The sequence below is a fragment of the Thalassophryne amazonica genome, unplaced genomic scaffold (genome assembly GCF_902500255.1).
Source record: "Thalassophryne amazonica unplaced genomic scaffold, fThaAma1.1, whole genome shotgun sequence".
NCBI lineage: Eukaryota > Metazoa > Chordata > Actinopteri > Batrachoidiformes > Batrachoididae > Thalassophryne > Thalassophryne amazonica.
The window spans coordinates 1-22500 of NW_022986601.1; the positions used below are offsets into that span (position 1 = coordinate 1).

Below are 22500 nucleotides of genomic sequence, written 5' to 3' on the forward strand. Positions count from 1 at the left end.
TCAATGTTAATATATGGTACAGTAGGCTTTGTTTGCAATTACAGAGGTCAAACATTTCCTATAGTTTTTCACCAGGTTTGCACACACTGAAGCATGGATTTTGGTCCACTCCTCCATACAGATCTTCTCTATATCTTTCAGGTTTGGAGTTTCAGCTCCCTCCAAAGATTTTCTATTGAGTTCAGGTCTGGAGACTGGCCAGGCCACTCCAGGACCTTGAAATGCTTCTTACGGAGCCCCTCCTTAGTTGCCCTGGCTGTGTGTTTGGGGTCACTGTCATGCTGGAAGACCCAGCCATGAACCATCTTCAATGCTCTTACTGAGGGAAGAAGGTTGTTTGCCAAAATCTCGCAATACATGACCCCATCCATCTTCCCTTCAATACGCTGCAGTCGTCCTGTTCCCTTTGCAGAAGAGCACCCCCAGAGTATGATGTTTCCACCCCCATGCTTCACGGTTGGGATGGTTTTCTTGGGGTTGTTCTCATCCTCTAAACATGGTAAGTGGAGTTGATTCCAAAAAGCTCTATTCTGATCTCATCTGACCACATGACCTTCTCCCATGCCTCCTCTGGATCATCCAGTTGGTCACTGGTGAACTTCAAACGGGCCTGGACATGTGCTGGCTTGAGCAGGGGGACCTTGCTGCCCTGCAGGATTTTAAACCATGACAGCATCATGTGTTACTAATGTAATATTTGTGACTGTGGTCCCAGCTCTCTTCAGGTCACTGACCAGGTCCTCCTGTGTAGTTCTGAGCTTTCTCCGAATCATCCTTAACCCACAAAGTGAGATCTTGCATGGAATCCCAGACCGAGAGAGATTGACAGTCATCTTGTGTTTCTTCCACTTTCTAATAAATAATCATAGCAGTTGTTGTCTTCTACCAAGCTGCTTGCCTGTTGTCCTGTAGTCCATCCCAGCCTTGTGCAGGTCTACAGTTCTGTCCCTGTGTCCTTAGACAGCTCTTTGGTCTTGGCTATGGTGGACAGGTTGGCGTGTGATTGATTGAGTGTGTGAATAGGTGTCTTTTATACAGGTAACAAGTTCAAACAAGTGCAATTAATACAGGTAAAGGAATAACAGGGCTTCTTAAAGAAAAATTAACAGGTCTGTGTGAGCCAGAATTCTTGCTGGTTCGTAGGTGTTCAAATACTTCATGTTACTTCATTTGCATGTTACTGCAGCAGTAACATGCAAATAAATTATAAAAAAAAAAAAATCATACATTGTGATTTCTGGATTTTTTTAGATTATGTCTCTCACAGTGGACATGCACCTAAGATGAAAATTTCAGACCCCTCCATGATTTCTAAGTGGGAGAACTTGCAAAACCACAGGGTGTTCAAATACTAATTTTCCTCACTGTATATATATATATATATAATTTGTTGATATCACATCTTTATACACACACACACACACACACACAATGAACAAAATATAAACCCAACACTTTTGTTTTTGCTCCCATTTTTCATGACCTGAACTCAAAGATCAAAAACATTTTCTATATATACAAAAGACCTGTTTCTCTCAAATATTGTTCACAAATCTTTGTCAGTGAGCACTTCTCTTTTGCTGAGATAATCCATCCCACCTCACAGGTGTGGCCTATCAAGATGCTGATTAGACAGCATGATTATTGCACAGGTGTGCCTTAGGCTGGCACAATTTGCAACCAAACATGAGGATATAAATAAAAATGGTTTATGAGTAAAGAGTGAACAGGCTATCAACTGTTGACAGCATGTTCCAATGTTAGTGGAACAACAGGCCACTTTTTAAGAAAACTGAACTGTATACCAGTCCTTCTGGAAGAAATAAGGGATGAGGTCCTCTTTATGGTACCTGCACTGGTATGAGGTTTGATACTTACACTCACTATCATCTTTCTGCTCCTCCTCTCGTAGCTGTTTGTCACAAAAGTTAGCTAAAGCCATGTAGGTGTCTAAGATGCTGCTGATTTCTATACAGTCTTGAGTGTAAGACTGAAGCTCTTCATCAGCCTTTCTGGTCGCCTCACAGAGCAACTCCAGTGCTTTTATCTGCAGCCCCATTTCCACTTTCTGCAGGACAAACCAACAGTTATTCAGTTATCTGAAGTGCACAGAATTTATAGTCATATTTCAATCCTTTCTTAGAACAACAAAATAGAGCATTTTCATATTCACATGTCTGTATCATGGAGGACAAATTATTTCCCAGGTCAATCTTTGCACAACCCTAAAGCAAGAATATGTTTAAAAAAGCCAGCTCTATTATGTTTTAAATATTGTTTAAAGTACCTTTGGGTTTTCTGTGGGCCAAGCACTGCCAGAAAGTTTTATAACTCTCTCTGCCTTGTCAGCATCAATAGTTTCCAGGACTGAGGGACTTACAGCTGTGGCCAGGATGTGAAAAGATGTACCCAGAAGTATCTTTTGGTCTCTGAACACTTTGACTGTAGCACTCTGACAGTCAGTTTGAAGGTCCTCTGAAGAGAGGGGAAAAAAAGGGTATTTCACAGAGTGCACATTACCTTCAACCCACTCTAAGTACTGGTTGGTTCAAATGGGTTGTTGTCGTCAGCATGAGTAACATACATAATTATGGCAACACTCAGGAATGCACACCAGATGTTATCACACTCAAACAATGTCAGAGTAAAATAAAAAAACACATATAGCAAGCCCAAAAATCATTTTGGCTGGTGGGTTTGGGCAAATTAAGTTACATATTACATGCCTTGTCAATCAGGTACATACAAGCAAAAAGCACTCACAAGAAATGTTAAGGTAAAACCTATTTTATGGTAATTGTGCAGGTGAGGAATGGACATTCCACTGGACAGACAGCAAACATAACATTGTAATGATGGTTTCTTGGAATACAAAAGATGGAGAACCACACCCTACTTTTTCTGGGTCAGGATCAGAACTTCTCAATCACCTCTCGTATCTGATTCAAATCTGATCTCACTGATTGGCTGTCCACATTATACAGTAGTGTTCAGAATAATAGTAGTGCTATGTGACTAAAAAGATTAATCCAGGTTTTGAGTATATTTCTTATTGTTACATGGGAAACAAGGTACCAGTAGATTTAGTAGATTCTCACAAATCCAACAAGACCAAGCATTCATGATATGCACACTCTTAAGGCTATGAAATTGGGCTATTAGTAAAAAAAAAAAAAAAAAAAAGTAGAAAGGGGGGTGTTCACAATAATAGTAGTGTGGCATTCAGTCAGTGAGTTCGTCAATTTTGTGGAACAAACAGGTGTGAATCAGGTGTCCCCTATTTAACCCCTTAACGCCTATTGTCGCATATATGCTACAATATGTGACTCAAATATGCAACATACCAAATTGACCAGTATGCCTGTTGTCGCAAATTTGCAACATTCCATTATTATTATTATAACATTATAACAAAGTTATTATCAAAATACCAAAATTACTATTTATTTTTTGTGCAAAAGTGAAATTAATAATCTCAACATTATTTACCATCGACTTAAAGGCAAAAACACACACAAAACATTTTTTTATATACAGCTATATAAATTCAGGCGTTAAGGGGTTAAGGATGAAGCCAGCACCTGTTGAACATGCTTTTCTCTTTGAAAGCCTGAGGAAAATGGGACATTCAAGACACTGTTCAGAAGAACAGCATAGTTTGATTAAAAAGTTCATTGGAGAGGGGACTTATACGCAGGTGCAAAAAATTATAGGCTGTTCATCTACAATGATCTCCAATGCTTTAAAATGGACAAAAAAAACAGAGACGCGTGGAAGAAAATGGAAAACAACCATCAAAATGGATAGAAGAATAACCATAATGGCAAAGGCTCACCCACTGATCAGCTCCAGAACGATCAAAGACAATCTGGAGTTACCTGTAAGTGCGGTGACAGTTAGAAGACGCCTGTGTGAAGCTAATTTATGTGCAAGAATCCCCCGCAAAGTCCCTCTGTTAAATAAAAGACATGCAGAAGAGGTTACAATTTGCCAAAGAACACATGAACTGGCCTAAAGAGAAATGGAGGAATATTTTGTGGACTGATGAGAGTAAAATTGTTCTTTTTGGGTCCAAGAGCCACAGACAGTTTGTGAGACGACCCCCAAAGTCTGAATTCAAGCCACAGTTCACAGTGAAAACAGTGAAGCATGGTGGTGCAAGCATCATGATATGGGCATGTTTTTCCTACTATGGTGTTGGGCCTATATATCGCATACCAGGTATCATGGATCAGTTTGGATATGTCAAAATACTTGAAGAGGTCATGTTGCCTTATGCTAAAGAGGAAATGCCCTTGAAATGGGTGTTTCAAGACAATGACCCTAAGCACACTAGTAAACAAGCAAAATCTTGGTTCCAAACCAACAAAATTAATGTTTTGGAGTGGCCTGCCCAATCCCCGGACCAAAATCCAATTGAGAACTTGTGGGGTGACATCAAAAAAGCTGTTTCTGAAGCAAAACCAAGAAATGTGAATGAATTGTGGAATGTTGTTAAAGAATCTTGGAGTGGAATAACAGCTGAAAGGTGCCACAAGTTGGTTGACTCCATGCCTCGCAGATGTGAAGAAATCAAGAAAAACTGTGGTTATGCAACTAAATAGTAGTTTAGTGATTCACAGGATTGCTAAAAAAGCAGTTTGAACATAATAGTTTTGAGTTTGTAGCGTCAACAACAGATGCTACTATTATTGTGAACACCCCTTTTTCTACTTTTTTTTTACTAATAGCCCAATTTCATAGCCTTAAGAGTGTGCATATCATGAATGCTTGGTCTTGTTGGATGTGTGAGAATCTACTGAATCTACTGGTACCTTGTTTCTCATGTAACAATAAGAAATATACTCAAAACCTGGATTAATCTTTTTAGTCACATAGCACTACTATTATTCTGAACACTACTGTATATAGCAAGTGACAAGAACTGATCTGCGTGTCCATGTGGCAATCCTCACTTTCTATTTTATCCACACTGGTTGCCATGGTAATGACACGGTGTTTGTAGGGCATGTTGGTCGAATATGCAACTGCATGAGGGAAAAAAAAATGGCATATCACTTTCATCTCTTGCGCCACTTTCACATACTGGAGCAGTACCAGACCCACTCAAACCATGTGTCTAAAGCATGACTGACCCAGCATACAGCAGCTGCTGCATCGCTGCTCCATCTTTGCACATCATTTGCCTTTGATATGATCTTTATTCTACAGTGTCTTTTGCATATTAGTTTGGGTTTGTGTGTGTGTATGCATGCATCCTCCCCCATAAACTTAACATTTATAAATAAACGCAAATAAAACCTCTTCATGTTTACTGACAGTTCATAAACCAGCTTTACATGTCCATACCTCCACCTACTGTATCGCAGTGTGTGTGTCATGGCATTCATTATTTTAAGTCAATACAATACAGAAAGTGAAACAATGAAACAAAACAAACAAAAAAATTAATTATTCAAATGTACCATAAATACAGTGAGGCAAATAAGTATTTGATCCACTGTCGATTTTGTAAGTTTTTGCACCTACAAAGAACGGAGAGGTCTCTAATTTTTATCGTAGGTACACTTCAACTGTGAGAGACAGAATCTAAAAAAATATTCAGAAAATCACGTGTGATTTTTAAATAACTAATTTGCTTTTTATTGTATGAAATAAGTATTTGATCCCCTACCAACCAGCAAGAATTCTGGCTCCCACAGACCTGTAAGGTTTTCTTTAAGAAGCCCTCTGATTCTGCACTCTTTACTCGCTCTTACGTGCTCTTAATTGCACCTGTTTGAACTTGTTACCTGTATAAAAGACACCTGACCACACAATCAGTCAATCACACTCCAACCTATCCAACACAGCCAAGACCAAAGAGCTGTCTAAGAACACCATGGACAAAATTGTAGACCTGCACAAGACTGGGATGGACCACAGGACAACAGGCAAACAGCTTGGTAAGAAGACAACAACTGTTGGTGCAATTATTAGAAAATGTAAGAAACACAAAATGACTGTCAATCTTCCTCAGTCTGGGTCTCTATGCAAGATCTCACCTCATGGGGTAAGGATGAATTACACGGGAGGACCTGATCAATGACCTGAAGAGAGCTGGGACCACAGTCACAATGATTACATTAGTAACACACGACGGCGTCATGGATTAAAATCCTGCAGGACACGCAAGGTCCCCCTGCTCACGCCAGCACATGTCCAGGCCCGTTTGAAGTTTACCAGTGACCATCTCAATGATCCAGAGGAGGCATGAGAGAAGGTCATGTGGTCAGATGAGACCAAAATAGATCTCTTCGGTATCAACTTCACTCACCGTGTTTGGAGGACGAGAACAACCCCAAGAACACCAACCAAACCGTGAAGCATGGGGGTGGTAACATCATTTTTTGGGGTGCTTTTCTGCAAAGGGGACAGGACGACTGCACAGTATTGAAGGGAGGATGGATGGGGTTATGCATCGCGGGATTTTGGCAAACAACCTGTTTCTCTCAGTAAGAGCACTGAAGATGGGTCCTGGCTGGGTCTTCCATCATGACAATGACAACATCCAGGGCAGCTAAGGAGGGGCGCCATAAGAAGCAGTTCAAGATCCTGGAGTGGCCTGGGCAGTCTCCAGACCTGAACTCAATAGAAAACCTTTGAAGGGAGCTGAAACTCAAAACCTAAAAGATCTGGATAAGATCTGTATGGAGGAGTGGACCAAAATCCCTGCTGCAGCGTGCAAACTTGGTCAAGAACTACAGGAAACGTCTGACCTCTGTAATTGCAAACAAAGGTTTTTGTACCAAATATTAAGGTCTGTTTTTCAAATCAAATAGTATCAAATACTTATTTCATGCAGTAAAATGCAAATTAATTATTTAAAAATCATACAATGTGATTTTTTTTTTAAGATTCTGTCTCTCACAGTTGAAGTGTACCTATGATAAAAATGACAGACCTCTACATTTTTTTGTAGGTGGGAAAACCTGCAAAATCGACAGTGGATCAAATACTTATTTGCCTCACTGTATGTTAACACTATTATGAAACTGCACAAGTTTTAGCACAATCACAGAGCACTTTTAAAGAGCACTCAATGTGCTGGAATTTACTTGTAGCCTAAATCTATGGTGTTGATGTGCTGATACCAAAGGTGTGCTTAATTTTTTTTTTCAATAAACATAAAAATTTGGTAACTACTCTTCACCTGGGTTAAGACAGGTACCCCTGCTAGTGTCATTTTTTTTTTAATCTCTACATACCCAACAATGGGACCGTCTTCAACATGGTACTGATTTTCTCCACAGGACCTTGGGTCTGGCTGCGTTTGTGGCTATAGCGGCAAAAACTGTGGACCCACTGCAGAAACCAGCTTTTTTCAGTTTTGGCTTCTTTGTGAAGCTCCTTCAGAAGCTTGGTGGCAACAGGAAAATTATTCTGTGTCAAAAAATACATAAAATACTGATTTAACCTGGCAAACAAAACACAAGTAGGGGCTATACAGATGTATTTTAGGGAAAAAGTAATTTTCCAGAGCCATTTCATTACCTGTTTCCAAGCGCTATCAGCCATACGTAGCTTCATGTTGAACTTGCAGTTATTGATTAACATGTCGACGTTATCTACTGTGTCTTCTGAACCATCAACCTCCATACTGTCAGTAGAAGTGTGGATCTTCAGCTTTTCCCTGATCTTATCCAAGAAGAAGCATCTGAACCATACAGATCACATCGACAGTGTGTCAATTTCTTTTATTCAATTATTTCAAAGATAAAAAAGAAAGCTGTTGTCCTTACCGGGATGTAATGATGTCATCCCACACATTCACCGGATCCACTTTTGCATCCGGATACCTGTCCATCCACAATCTGATGAGATGTTTGACAGAAGTCACAGACACTAATAAATACAAATAAAGATAAGAGTTTTGAGAGAGGGAGAAAGATTTTGTTGAAATGCCCTTGTAGATGATAAGACAGCTGCACTTGTTCAACAGTTTTACTTACAAAGGAAGAAGTTAAACTTTCTAAATGTTGGGATTTTTTTTTGGGGGGGGGGGGGGGGGACAAAATGAAGCAAATACAATTTTGGTGAGCAATTCATCTGCAGAAGTCACTCACCTCTCGCTTATTACAGTATCTCAACATTTAACAACACAAGCATACAGAAAAGAAAGCATTAAATATACAGTACTTTCTACTTGTGAATTTGAAAACACAACTGTCTCTGTTTTGTCATAACAGTTTTGCAGTTACAGACAATGAAACAGTTGAGCAGTGAAGTTACATGTTTCTTCATGTTTTTCTGAACCGTGGCTAAATGACGTCACTCGCACTGCCAGACACAATTGTCTGGAATTTGAAGAATGTATCAGAAAGTTATTAAAACTGAGAAAACTAAGTACATCTGATATTACTGCAAATAAGCAACATAAACCTTGTGTTCCTTTTAAAATTCCTGATTCTGTTCTTAATATCTCCAGTCCACCAGTACTGATGCTTCATCAGAGTTGTGTGAGAAAATGTCAGCATAAAGTACAGACCTGGCAACTGGCTGATTTATAAACTGCAGGCAACCTGCCCAAAAAACTAAAGTAAGGAGCTGCGCCCTTGGCCAGACGCTGCTTCTGCTTCTTTTATGGAGTACGATCAAACAAGTTTTGAGCTATACTCACTAGGAATACTCTGTTTAAATACGTCTGAACCTGACTGAAGCTGTTAGACTATGGACACCCGGAGATTACCATGCACTACCGATGATTTGGCGAATTGGCATAAAAGTTTTGAGCAGCTCAAAAATTTCACATTGATTTCAAAACTAGTGTCAACTACTATGTATAATAAGTCTGTTCAAGCTAGACAAACATGGATCAAGAAACTATGATGCTTCAAACCGCACCCCGATTTACTATTAGGGACCAAGACACCTCTGTTTTTTCTAATTTTAGACCCAGTCCAAAATTACCTTTTATTTCAAAAACCTTAGGGAAGACTGCATGTTTGACACAGTAGACCACACTATCCTTATTTCTTGCCTAGAACATTTTGTGGGGATTATAGGTGTGGCTTTAGAGTGATTCAGGTCCTACTTATCCCAGAGAACTGTTTCAGTCCACCTCGGTGTCTCTGCCTCTCTCTTATGTGGAGCCCCTCAAGGTTCAATCCTTGGCCTAATCCAATTCTTCTTATGTCTTCTCCCTTTGGGATTGATTTTTTTTAAAACGTGGCCTATCCTACCACTTTTGACTCCCAAATTTACCTTCCCATAAAAAGAAAGCTCAACTCCCTTAAATCACTGTTGAAATCTCTTAAAGAGATCAAGGCATGAATGGCCTTAAACCTTTAGAATTTTAATGAAAGTAAAACAGCGGTCATGCTTTTCAGACCAAGCAGTCTTTGTGCTACTCGTCCTTTGGACCTTGGCCCTCGCAGCCTTTTTTTTAAACCCACAGTCACCAATCTTGGTGTCAATCTTGACAGTGATTTTAAAGTGGGTAAGAGTTCACAACTTCCACTGGATAGGACGTCAGTCCATTACCAGTCAAGACCCGTACCTATTTACAGCTAGGTGAACTGGGAAAATGTAGATGAAGTTTCTTGTCCAAAGACACAAACACCCTGAAACACACACCTGGAACTCAGGTCAGAATATTGAAAGTCCAACTTCTATCCCACAGAGCCACCTGCTTCTCAATTTCAAAAAATTACATGCAGAATTATTAAAGGTATAATACTACCCCTTACCCTTAGGGTCCTGACCCAGTTGTAGCCCAGTGTCACTTAGTCCTGGCCCAGTACCAGTCCAGGGACTGGCGGAAGAGTGTGACTTATACACTGTTTGTGTGCAAGGCGCCCAAACACACACCTTAGATCTGTCAATTCTTTAGCCATTCATCAATGGTCTTAAAGATACTACAAGTTATATTTCTGCCATGAGATGCTGCATTAGTTCCAGTTTTTCAGGACCAAAACAAACTTCCTTCCTTGGCCACTCCTACCCCCAACCTCCTCTGTATTGAGCAGATGGTTGGCCACTTGGTGCTTTTTAACAGGTCAAATAGTTGTCAGTGTGGGAAAGGTCAGAACAATGTGAATTCTAGTCCTACCGCAGTGTTGCGCAGAGGTACTTTTAACATCTGAGCTTTATTTTTGGAGGAATTTCTCAAAAGTCACTACTGTCCGCCATCTTGAATAAATGTAACAGCTATGCATTTACTACTGCTGTCTCTTTATACTTTTTTACTTTTAGCAGCTATTAATAGCTTGATGACATTAGGTCCAGTTAATCCAAAATTACTGAGGAAATAAGAGGGTCATAATTTTTAATAACCAAACCCAAGCAAACAGTTATGAAATCACTGCCCATTCCCCAAATATATTTTATATGATTTAATAAATTACCCAGACCAATTAGCCTGATGGGCTTCATTCATCCCACCTGGGTCATGTAGGGTCTCGCCCACACTCCACTTCTTTATCCATTTTTAGATTTGTTGTGACACAGGCAGAGTGAGCGCTGCCAACATGGTGACACTAGCAGCAGCAATTTTTGGGCTTCAAAATGGCTCTTCTGGGTTTCTCCGGTATATGTACAGTCTATGGGGGCAATGGATTCACAGGGCAGAACTCGCATGCAACAAACGTGTACCTGCAGCCATTCCAGCTAATGTGGAGAAGGGGCAGAAAAGCTCAGATAACAACACACAGAGGGAGTGCTACATCATTCTCTGCACAGGAGTTATTCTACTCACCTTCTCCTTTAATGAAGAGCAGGAAGTCTTGGATCTCAGTCAGGGGCTGCAGTGTCTGCAGGATGGTCAGTCGACTTTTAGTCAATAGCGTATCCACACTGGAATAGTTCTGCATAAAGTAGAGGCAGTGAGCAACCACAACGAATGCAAGTACACAACATACATCAATAAAGGTTTTCTGAATATTACTGGATTTGAGTTTGAGGTGACATGTCATTTAGATCAGATACTTTTGCAATAACAGGCATGTGAGACAAATTATGAGCAGTCCAATAAAAATAAATCAAAATTAAATTTAAAAATAATAATAAAACACCTCACATCATACAAAGTGGTTAACGTTCTAAGTGGTTACTAAGCGGTATGCATTCACAGATTATTAGCATTTGTAGTTTGGGGAGATTTTTCTTTCCCATAATTAATCAAACACGCCATGTCATTGTCACATTGTCCAATATAAATAGTAGTTCACCATAATCCAAGAAACATTCAACAATGTCTACATGCTATCAATACGTACCTGAGACTTTATTAATATTTACTATTATTATTACTTTATTATTATAAAGTAATAAATCCCGGTTCAAATTCCACCCCTGCCATATTTCTCCATGTGAAGTGGAGTTGTGTCAGGAAGGGCATCCGGTGTAAAAAAAAAATCTGTGCCAATTCAACATGCAGATCTACCTTGGATTTGCTGTGGTGACCCCAAGTGCAAACAAGGGAGCAGCTGAAGGGACTTATAACTATTACTTTATTATTATGTACTATTTGATTGAAATTTATAAATAGTATGACAAACACTTCACCTATGCATCGTCCTGATCATGTTTTAATTCCAGATTAAGAATCTTATAACACACGCCTCAAGATTAACATTTTATACATTACAGTATGTCTAGATTACTGAGCACATTTAATGCAAAATGTCTAGGTCCTGTTTTCCAAAGGCAATTTAAACCGAAGACAATTTTTTTGCTTAGACAGACAATGACACTATGATCAACAGTGCCTTAAAATGTTTTAAGGCAACTGGACTTTTCTTGTCCTTTATATTTGGAACAACCAGTGCAGTATTTGCAGATGTTGTATATACACATGCATAAACATAATCCAGTGTATGCTAAGATAGGCAACATCCACATGTTCTGATACAGACAGTTAACAATAGTAAAGACATGGATAATGTAGAAACTATTGCATTTTAAAACTATAAATTTTGTCTGTCAAAATACTACAGGTGTCAGTAGATCAGTAATGATGCACCTGCATAAACAGCTGCATAGTGTAGTTTGTGTAGTATTTAGCACGGTCATAGTCTTCCTGCAGGATGTAGAGTAAGCAGAGCTCCTGGCTGTACCGGCTTTCCAACAGTTTTTTACGCTCCTCAACCTTCATTGCTTTGTCAATAAAGCTGAGAAGGGTCTGGTCCATTTCACCCAACTGTAGCTGCTTCAACATGCTGCGAATCATGTGCTGCAGGTACATTTCCTGAAACAAACACAAAGATTTGTGTTAGCAAAGCCTTAAATTAAAGCAGGTACCTGTCAAGTATTTAGTTTTATTTCAGCTAAAAAATAAAACATTTGCACAATAGTTGTTTATACAGCACTTAGTTTGTTAAAACTAAAACGGGTTTACATATTTTCACTTCATTAGTTGGATTTCTTTGGAAATGGAGAAAAGAGCAGCTCCTGAAACAGAGCACTCTCTCTCCCTCTCTACAGTCCCTTTATAAAGAGAGTAGTGACAATTGAGAATATGGTGCCATTTTGGGGCCAGTTGTGCAGAACTACTGAAGTGACGCTTGCACAGTGCACTGTGACTATGCATGTATATGCAGCGTTACTGCAGGAATATGGGACAGGTTAGGGAGTACTTTGAATGTTTTTTCTCTTGGCAGTTGGGGGGGGGGGGGGGGGGGGGAGTTGTTTGGCTTTTGTTTTTATTTGTTTATTGAATTGTATGGAGAGGCAGGTCTATGAGTATAAGCTCCAATATCAGATTGCTTGTAAAGGGATATTGGTTTCTTTGAAAAATTGAGCAGCAAATAAGAAGTGAGAAGACTGATGATTGTGAATACATGTAATTATCTATGATAGTAGCAATAATAATTTGAGTTATGTCATGATTCCTGGAGAGAATTTCAACATACTATATGTACAGAAGTAGGGCTTGTAACTTAAAATAATTTAATTGCTTTGATTAAGGGAACAGGAGGAGCTTTGAAAATACACTTTTGTTTTTCCTTTAAAAAGTAAATTTAACAGGTTTTCAGGGCCAATAAAATCATACATATAAACATAACGCATTAAGACACGCACACACACACAGGCTCTTGGTTGATACACATAGTAAATTTACCTTTTAATGAGTAAAAGTTGACCTCCGGCCAACTTTAATAAATTTGTCTAAAAACCACACAGATCACAGAGAAATCTGCTCTTTAGAACACTGAAACAACACACAGGACTATTGAAGGACTTTAAGACACACAACAGACTCTGAACTTTGATCTGATGAAGGACAGTGTGAGGCCTGACGAGACAGCAGTCCATCCTGCTGCAGGTCTGTTAATGTGAATGCCATTTGCTTTAAAAACATGTAAATGTAAAATAACAAAATAAATCAGACTAATGTTACACATATACGAAAGAAATCAGAGCATTGGGAAGACATCCAGGTGTGTTAATCCGATTTCTTATAATCAGATAACAGTTGTTATTGGATAAAGCATTTTAGATTTTGCAATTCATATAACCACTTAATAATCAGATAACAGCAAATGATCAGATAACCGGATTTTTAAGTGCATGCAAACCGGGCCACTGTTTTTGGTTTTTGTGTAGAGGGTCTGTGTGAGACATTCTCTCTTCTTTTCTCTTCCAGCTCACAGTTCTTCTTCTTTTGATTTAAAGTGTTTTAAAAAAAAATAGTGGTGTTGCCATGGTAGCAAGCAGTCTATTTACATAGATTGCAGTTCACAATGTTTTCATTTCCAGCTATAAAAAAGCTTTACAATCTACATGATGCTTCTCTTCAGTTTAGCAATCACTGCATTTATGTGTACCCGGTCGTGGAGATTAATCAATATGAATCGGTATCTAGATCCAAACGTGCGTGATGCGAGTGTATCGATTCATTCTGTGTGCATCGATTCAATTGACGGGTGAAATCGTGATGCATCGCTTGTTGCGTGCTTGCATCGATTTTTTTTTTTTTTTTACAAGGGAAACTGAATGCACCATCGCTGCTTCGCGTTTTGTTTTGAACACGGGCGGAAGCCAGAAAGCACATTTCTACCACAACAAACATGGAGTTCTGCCAGAACAGCAGCAAGCAGTTGGAGATTTTTGACGCACCTAAGACATTTAAAATCAGGCCTTTGGAGATACTTTGGCTTTTTTTTAAAAAAAGATGGGAAACTTCACAAGATGTAGTTCGTTTGTAAAGAATGCCGTGCTGCTAAACCATACGGCCACTGCTGCTTCTCCTAACTCGGATATTCCTCTGAAGCAGATTGTAAACCAAGCTCTGGCAAAACTGGTGAGAAAAGTATCTCACTTTTGTAAGTGACTCACTTTAAGTCACTCAATGAGAGTGATGTTGTCTTACTGTTTACTGTTTAAGTTCTGACAGTGTGATGAAACAGGTTCCAAATATGAGAGAACCAATTCCTGTTCCATAATATTGAATCTTGTAACTTTGCTGCTTATAAGGAGTAAAACAAATCTTCTGCCTCTAGTAGAATCAGAAGAATAAGAATACCATAGTACCATATTGAATGGCAGTTTCTTATTTTCTATTTGAATGTTTGATATAATTTCTTTGCAACATGTTTAATCACATCATATCGCACCAAATCACATCGTATGGCATTGTGAGGAATTGAATCACCATCAAATATATATCAAATCAGGAACAGGGTTGAACTGTATCGCATCGTATTGTCAGTATCGTTATGTATCGCTATATGTATCGTATCCTGGTGGTCAGGGTGCACGTGCCTTTTAGGATTGAGAGCACATAACATGACAACAGCAGTGGAGATGCTGAGACTCCATGCACTTTCATGTCAACAACTTAACATTGTTTGCACTGACAATTCTGTTTGATGAAAAGGGTGCAACTTAGACTCCCATCACATATAGAAAGAATGCACAGGAACCAGGCCGAAACGGCAAAAATGGCCATAATATGGACACAGTCGGGAGGGAAAGCGGTGTGTGTGGGCAGATCCTGTCCAGACTGCCTCATCCACACCTGCGCAATCACATCCAAAGCAAATTTAGACAAGAGTTAAACGACACAGACTGCCATCAGACGGCAATAAAAAGTGGTGAAGATCACCGGCTGTCCGAACGTCTGGATGGCAAACATGGAACTGGAGTGGGAGCCAGCACTGTGCCCTTCCCTTGCACAGGCCCTGCTGGTACTGGACATCGGAGTACAACCAACGTATGGACAGGACTCATGCCATATGTGTCAAAGCCGACATTGGTGCTGTCACTCACTAACTCCCATGCAATCACATCTTCGCTCATCCTCTTTCCCAGTGCTCACTGACCTCACAGCAGGAGATCGCACGTGTGTGAGTGCGTAGAACAGGTGATGAAATGATCGCTCAGCTGTGTGTGTTCATAACATGTCACATGGGATTTATTTATGCCGTGGTTGTTTCCAGCACACAGCAGCCGGGTCAAAGGGTTTTCACCACAGGTTGCGGTACCTGGCTCCTGTCCACCCTGCGCTGCAAAACACTTCTGGGGCCATGTCGGAGGTGAGATTCATGTTTAGTAATGTTGTCATGGGCTGGCAAAACAGTTCCACATCATGCCTCCTACAGAGTTAGATGGTGATTAAGTAATAATATGTATATTACAGCGGTAAATAAATGGTAAATGGACTGCATTTATATAGCGCTTTTCCATCTGCATCAGACGCCCAAAGCGCTTTACAAACAATGTCTCACACTTACCCCGATGTGAGGGGGCTGCCATACAAGGCACTCACTATACACCGGGAGCAACTAGGGGATTAAGGACGTTGCACACTGGCCTTTAGTGATTTTCCAGTCAGGCTGGGATTTGAACCGAGGATCCTTTGGTCTCAACGCTTTAACCACTAGACCATGTGTATAGGGTCTATTCATTTTTTCTTGTCCTCTTATTTAATGTTATTCAATAAAATGGTGCAGGTCTCAGTCTCACGATACCAAAAATTTTGGGTTTGTTATTGAAGCAAAGGGTTAGCTGCCGGCAGCCACATTAGTGCTATCTCTGCTTCTCTGTTGATTTATTGCTAATTACCTAGGTGCTGTTAATTCTGTCAGATTGATTCTGCACTTTTCTCTCTGTCTGAGATTCCGTTGCCAAGACTGGGGAACCTGAGTGCCTCGTGAATCGAGTGGTCGAGGCGTGACCAGTGCCACATGATGGATGGCCGATGCGACTCACCGCATTCCACAACGACAGCCAGAAGTGCCACTGCCGGTGGCAGGGACATGGAACAATTTATTGGACTCTGTCGACATGGCCTTAAATTGGACATTAATCTATCATGCAATTTAACTGCTTGTAATTCTGTAATTGTTAGAATGGCCTAAGCAGTGGGTAATCCCTCTGAGCTGGTCTGTTTGAGGTTTCTTCCTCAAAAATGCCAGAGGGAGTTTTTCCTTACCACTGTCGCCTATGTGCTTGCTCGGAGGGGTAAGGTTAGACCTTATTTGTGTGAAGCGCCTTTGTTATGATTTGGTGCAATATAAATAAAATGAATTGAATTGGTAGTTTCATATGTTACAAGATTAACTGATCTTGTTAAATTCAAACAATATTCCATAGAGAGCTGACATTGCACAATATATCCATACTAGAGGATGTCACCTCTGCCCAATACATGGCTACACATTCTTGGACTCTGAAATGTCAATTCTGTTACCTGGTAGAAAGAATCTGACCACATCTTCTCAAGGTCGGGAGGAGAGTTTTCATCTATGTAGACAGTGGAACAGTACTGCAAAGATTTCCACTCAGTTAAGTGATTGTAGGCCTCCATTGCAGCTATTTCCCAAAAGTCCTTCTCAGAATCAGTGGGTTCCCCATCGCTCCAATGCTCAGTGTTCAGAGCCTGCAAGGAAGACTGCTTTTAATTTCTTATTCCAGCAGGCCTGCACTTCATCCATTTGCACCAATGTCATGCTGCCTAAACACCATCTTATTTTTCTTTATCCCACTTCAGTTAAACATACTGTATACATACATGTAAAACATCAACTAATCACCAGACTCATGCATCACTGAACTGAGCCATGATTTTACAGTACCTCATTGTAAAGCTTTGCAGCTTCGGCAAAGTCAGTGTTGGCTTCAGCCTGAAGTGCAGCACATGTTATCGACTTGGTCCCAACTTTCCCTCCAAATATGCCACGCACAACATCATAATCTTCTAAAGATCGGTAAAGCCTTGAAAAAGGGTGGGGAGGGAGAAGGAGGGAACAGTAGACTACATAAGATATCCATTCACTGGAATTCCATCCAAGCATGTCTATGTGCCCAATATTACTGTCCAAATACACTCTACTACAGAATTAATATAAAAAGAAATATGAGTTAATGCCTTGCGAGTTGGATCCATTTATTGGTGTCTGGAGGGATTTCTTTGCGTCCTCGTGATTTCTTAGCTGGAGGTTCTTCATGGCCACCAGTGTGCAATATTCCCTCTTCCAGCAGCAGGATACCTGAAGGCTGCTGGAGACTGCCGAGGCAAGTGGAGCTGATGGCTGATGGACTGACCTGTACCAGCTCCTTATGCTGGCAGCACATCTCCTGACAAAGCAACCAGCAGGAAAATACTTTACTCATCATACTTTAAGCATGATGTTGTTAGTCCAAAACAATGAACGAAATGCATAAAAAAAGAACTAGAAAGCCCAAATGGACAGAACAATGCTTGCTGTCAGCACAGCTTGTGGAGGAGAATGAAAGAGTTAAGAGGAAAATTGTGTCCTGGGATTATGGCACAAGGGAAGAGGCAGACATGTGAGCGCACTGCCCAACAAATCAATGCGTCATTCCCTCTCCTTTTGCACACATATACGTTGGTAAGTGCTGCAGTCCAAAGCGAGAGCGGAGATTCCAGCACACAAGTTAAGTTCTTCTCAAACAGGTGAGTGTTGTAGGTTACCATTTAGGCTATGGCTGCTGACACCACTGATGCTGACATTAATAATTGTACGAGGTCTGTCCATAAAGTAACGGTCCTTTTTATTTTTTTCAAAAACTATATGGATTTCATTCATATGTTTTTACGTCAGACATGCTTGAACCCTCGTGCGCATGCGTGAGTTTTTCCACGCCTGTCGGTGACGTCATTCGCCTGTGAGCACGCCTTAGGAAGGAGTGGTCCCGCCCCCTCGTCGGATTTTCATTGTCTGGAAATGGCGGAATGAAAAGGACTTTTTTCCATCAGGATTTTTTCAGAAGCTGTTAGAGACTGGCACCTGGAAACCATTCAAAAAATTTATCTGGCTTTCGGTGAAAATTTTACGGGCTTCACAGAGAATAAGGTCTGTCACTACAGCATTAAGGACCCCTTTAAGGACGCTCGGCGCGCCGCGCTCCGAGCTGCGACGACGCGGCACAAGCCACCGGACCATTTCTAAACGGATGGCTCTGTGGATACGAGACCGTCGTGTGCTCTTTCTCTGGTTATCACAAGAGCTGGACATCAGCCATTTTCCGGCAGATTTCACTTTTAACAAGAGATTTTGTCATGGAAAGCCGCGCGGAGGCTTCGCGCGTCACGACCGATTCGCTTTGGAAGCGAGACAAAGGAACACCTCCGTTTCGGCGTGTCAGAGGACAAGTTTCTTCTTTGCTCTCCACAATTTCACTGATACTTACTGGACTGGTAAGCATTGAAAGCCGAGATAGACATGTCCAAACGTGTCCTCTGACACACCGAAACAGAGGTGTTCCTTTGTCTCGCTTCCAAAGCGAATCGGTCGTGACGCGCGAAGCCTCCGCGCGGCTTTCCATGACAAAATCTCTTGTTAAAAGTGAAATCTGCCGGAAAATGGCTGATGTCCAGCTCTTGTGATAACCAGAGAAAGAGCACACGACGGTCTCGTATCCACAGAGCCATCCGTTTAGAAATGGTCCGGTGGCTTTTGCCGCGTCGTCGCAGCTCGGAGCGCGGCGCACTGAGCGTCCTTAAAGGGGTCCTTAAAGGTGTACTAACAGACCTTATTCTCTGTGAAGCCCGTAAAATTTTTACCAAAAGCCAGATAAATTTTTCGAATGGTTTCCAGGTGCCAGTCTCTAACAGCTTCTGAAAAAATTCTGATGGAAAAAAAGTCCTTTTCATTCCGCCATTTCCAGACAATGAAAATCCGACGAGGGGGCGGGACCACTCCTTCCTAAGGCGTGCTCACAGGCGAATGACGTCACCGACAGGCGTGGAAAAACTCATGCATGCGCACGAGGGTTCAAGCATGTCTGATGTAAAAACATATGAATGAAATCCATATAGGTTTTGAAAAAAATAAAAAGGACCGTTACTTTATGGACAGACCTCGTATGAATGTTATAGAATTTACATGCAATTTCCATTTTTCCCGTGGCCAGATATCACAATGTCGTGATGACCTTCATCTCAGGCATTATTACGTTACTACACTGGATGGCAAAAGTGAGTTCAACCACGAACATTATCCCTGCACGATCAAGCCGGTAGTGCGTTATTGAATCACTGTCGTTCAGCATACAGAGAATATCTCCCCATCCTCTGTCTTTCTGCCATCTGGTCTGTTTAAGAAACTCTTGAGGCTGGGTCCCATCGAATAATAAGCCATGAATAATGAGCCACGCATGGGTGTGTCAGCGATTATTCTAAGAATGACCCACATTTTCATCTATCAAGTATCCGCTATGAAGGTGCCTCTATGTACTCCGCATGTGCCATGTAGCAGCCTCTAGTGACACAATTTAACACAATTATGCAAGAGGTTGAGGAGAGAGCGAGGAACTGCCTACAGCCAGGCTGAGCATTTTTTTTTTTCTGTGCTCTTTGAGCGTGTAGTTTTTGCTGCATTGTGTACATGATATAAAAACAATCATGCGTGATTTATACTTCGGGAACAATGGAATACAGCAGAAATCATAAATTGGCATAGAGTAACATTGTATTGCGAGAGTGTGGCCTCCAGTCATATTAAGTACCGCTGCGTTGCCCTGACTTGCGTTGAAATCACTTCCTTTCTGCGTCCTGTGCTTGATGCAGAAAAAAATTAAACATGTTTAATTTTTGGCGCCCGATTTGCTTCATCCTTTGCATCCGTCATGGTGTTGTGGCACTGAGCTACATCATCTCGGCACTAGGTTGCATCCACGTGGCGTCGTCATGACACCTCACAACGCAACTTGAAGTGGGCCAGATATGATGTCACTTGATGTCTTTTAGCCTTAGGATGCATTGTGGATATAGGCCCAGGTCAGAATTATACATCGCTGAAGTTTTGAATTCCAAACAATGTACTTGAAAAATCTCAAACCACAATTCTGTAAATCAACAAAATAACCTGACAACATTTTAAAGACACCCCATAAAAAACAACTAAGAGTCATACCTGCACACATGAGATAAATGGAGGAAAGCAAAGTGTACTCTTGCTCAGGAATGTATTCATGGTACACCGCAGCTCATCTTTAATCTTGTGGCTCTCTGCGGGTGATCTGTGTGTCCCCGTTTCTTTAAGGATAGCAGTGAACAGGGCGCTAAACAGCTGTTTAGCAAGGATTGGGTCTCTCTGTAGGAATAAACATAGACAAGTCCATAGCTGTGTTCAAACTATCAAGATGTATACTTTGTGTTTTTTTAGGTTTGAAATTTTACTATTATGTAAAATGTATGTAGAATGTCACATGTGGTAAGTTTTACATGTAGCTTGCACCTGGAAGGGAGACTGTATCATGAAGAAAACCAGTTGTTAATTGACAATTCCCTCCCACCTGAGGGAAGCCATAAAACTTTAAGGGAGGGGAAAGTAATTTTAAATAGTTATTGGCCGCTGAGGACAGTGAACAGTAACCAATAACGTCTACCCTTTGTATATGATCCTACATAAGCCCTGAGGCCCGTTTGTGCCAGTGCATATTTCCAGATTCCGTAGCTTCAAGTGGATGAGAGTCTACGTCTCCCCCTGGAAGGGACCCAGTCCGACACAGGTTACTACCCCAGACAAGGCCACTGCCCATTTACAGCTGGGTGGACTGAGATCGTGTACAACCCCAATTCCAATGAAGTTGGGATGCTGTGTAAACTGTAAAATGTAAATTAAAAACAGAATACAATGATTTTCAAATCCTCTTCAGCCTATGTTCAATTGAATATACCACAAAGACAAGATATTTAATGTTCAAATTGATAAACGTTATTGTTTTTGTGCAAATATTTGCTCATTTTGAAATGGATGCCTGCAACACGTTTCAAAAAAGCTGGGACAGTGGTATGTTTACCACTGAGTTACATCACCTTTCCTTCTAAAAACACTCAATAAGCATTTGGGAACGGAGGACACTAACTGCTGAAGTTTTGTAGGTGGAATTTTTTCCCCATTCTTGCTTGATGTATGACTTCAGTTGTTCAACAGTCCCATGTCTTCGTTGTCGAATTTTGCGCTTCATAATGCGCCACACATTTTCAATGTGCAACAGGTCTGGACTGCAGGCAGGTCAGTCTAGTACCCACACTCTTTTATTACGAAGCCACGCTGCTGTAACACGTGCAGAATGTAGCTTGGCATTGTCTTGCTGAAATAAGCAGGGACCTCCCTGAAAAAGACGTTGCTTGAATGGCAGCATGTGTTGCTCCACAACCGGGATGTACCTTTCAGCATTGATGGTGCCATCACAGATGTGTAAGTTGTCCATGCTGTGGGCACTAACACAACCCCATACCATCACAGATGCTGGCTTTTGAACTTTGCGCTGGTAACAATCTGGATGGTCCTTTACCTCTTTTGTCCGGAGGACACGATGTCCATGATTTCCAAAAACAACTTGAAATGTGGACTCATCAGACCACAGCACACTTTTCCACTTTGCGTCTGCCCATTTCAAATGAGCTAGGGTCCAGAGAAGGCGGTGGTGTTTCTGGATGTTGTTGATGGATGGTTTTTGCTTTGCATGGTAGAGTTTTAACTTGCACTTGTAGATGTAGCAACGAACTGTGTTAACTGACAAGATCATTTACACAATGTTGGTTTTTAATGCAGTGGCACCTGAGGGATCGAAGGTCACGGGCATTCAATGGTGGTTTTCGACCTTGCCGCTTACGTGTAGAAAGTTCTCTAGATTCTCTGAATCTTCTGATTATATTATGGACTGTAGATGATGGAATCCCTAAATTACTTGCAACTGAATGTTGAGAAACATTGTTCTTAAACTGTTGGACTATTTTATTTCACGCAGTTGTTCACAAAGTGGTGAACCTCGCCCCATTTTTGCTTGTGAATGGCCGAGCCTTTTGGGGATGCTCCTTTTATACCCTATCATGACACACACCTGTTTCCAATTAACCTGTTCACTTGTGGAATGTTACAAACAGGTGTTCCTTGAACATTCATCAACTTTCCCAGTCTTTTGTTGCCCCTGTCCCAGCTTTTTTTGAAATGTGTTGCAGGTATCCATTTCAAATGAGCAAATATTTGCTCAAAAACAAAAAAGTCTATCAGTTTGAACATAAAATATCTTGTCTTTGTGGTGTAT

The 22500-nt window shown here is 40.9% G+C and overlaps 1 protein-coding gene across 1 annotated transcript in view; it reads right to left on the reverse strand.

Moving 5' to 3' along the window:
- Positions 1-1805: 1805 nt before the first annotated feature.
- Positions 1806-22500, reverse strand: part of LOC117506309 (DNA-dependent protein kinase catalytic subunit-like) — a gene marked incomplete at both ends in the record, with an annotated part of 21154 nt that continues 459 nt past the window's right edge. The window contains 11 exons of the mRNA XM_034165798.1: positions 1806-2068; positions 2288-2475; positions 7248-7422; positions 7534-7696; positions 7782-7884; positions 10736-10844; positions 12002-12226; positions 16673-16861; positions 17058-17196; positions 17351-17559; positions 20361-20540. Coding sequence (XP_034021689.1) covers positions 1806-2068; positions 2288-2475; positions 7248-7422; positions 7534-7696; positions 7782-7884; positions 10736-10844; positions 12002-12226; positions 16673-16861; positions 17058-17196; positions 17351-17559; positions 20361-20540 — 1943 coding nt within the window. The remainder of the gene's footprint in view (positions 2069-2287; positions 2476-7247; positions 7423-7533; positions 7697-7781; positions 7885-10735; positions 10845-12001; positions 12227-16672; positions 16862-17057; positions 17197-17350; positions 17560-20360; positions 20541-22500) is intronic.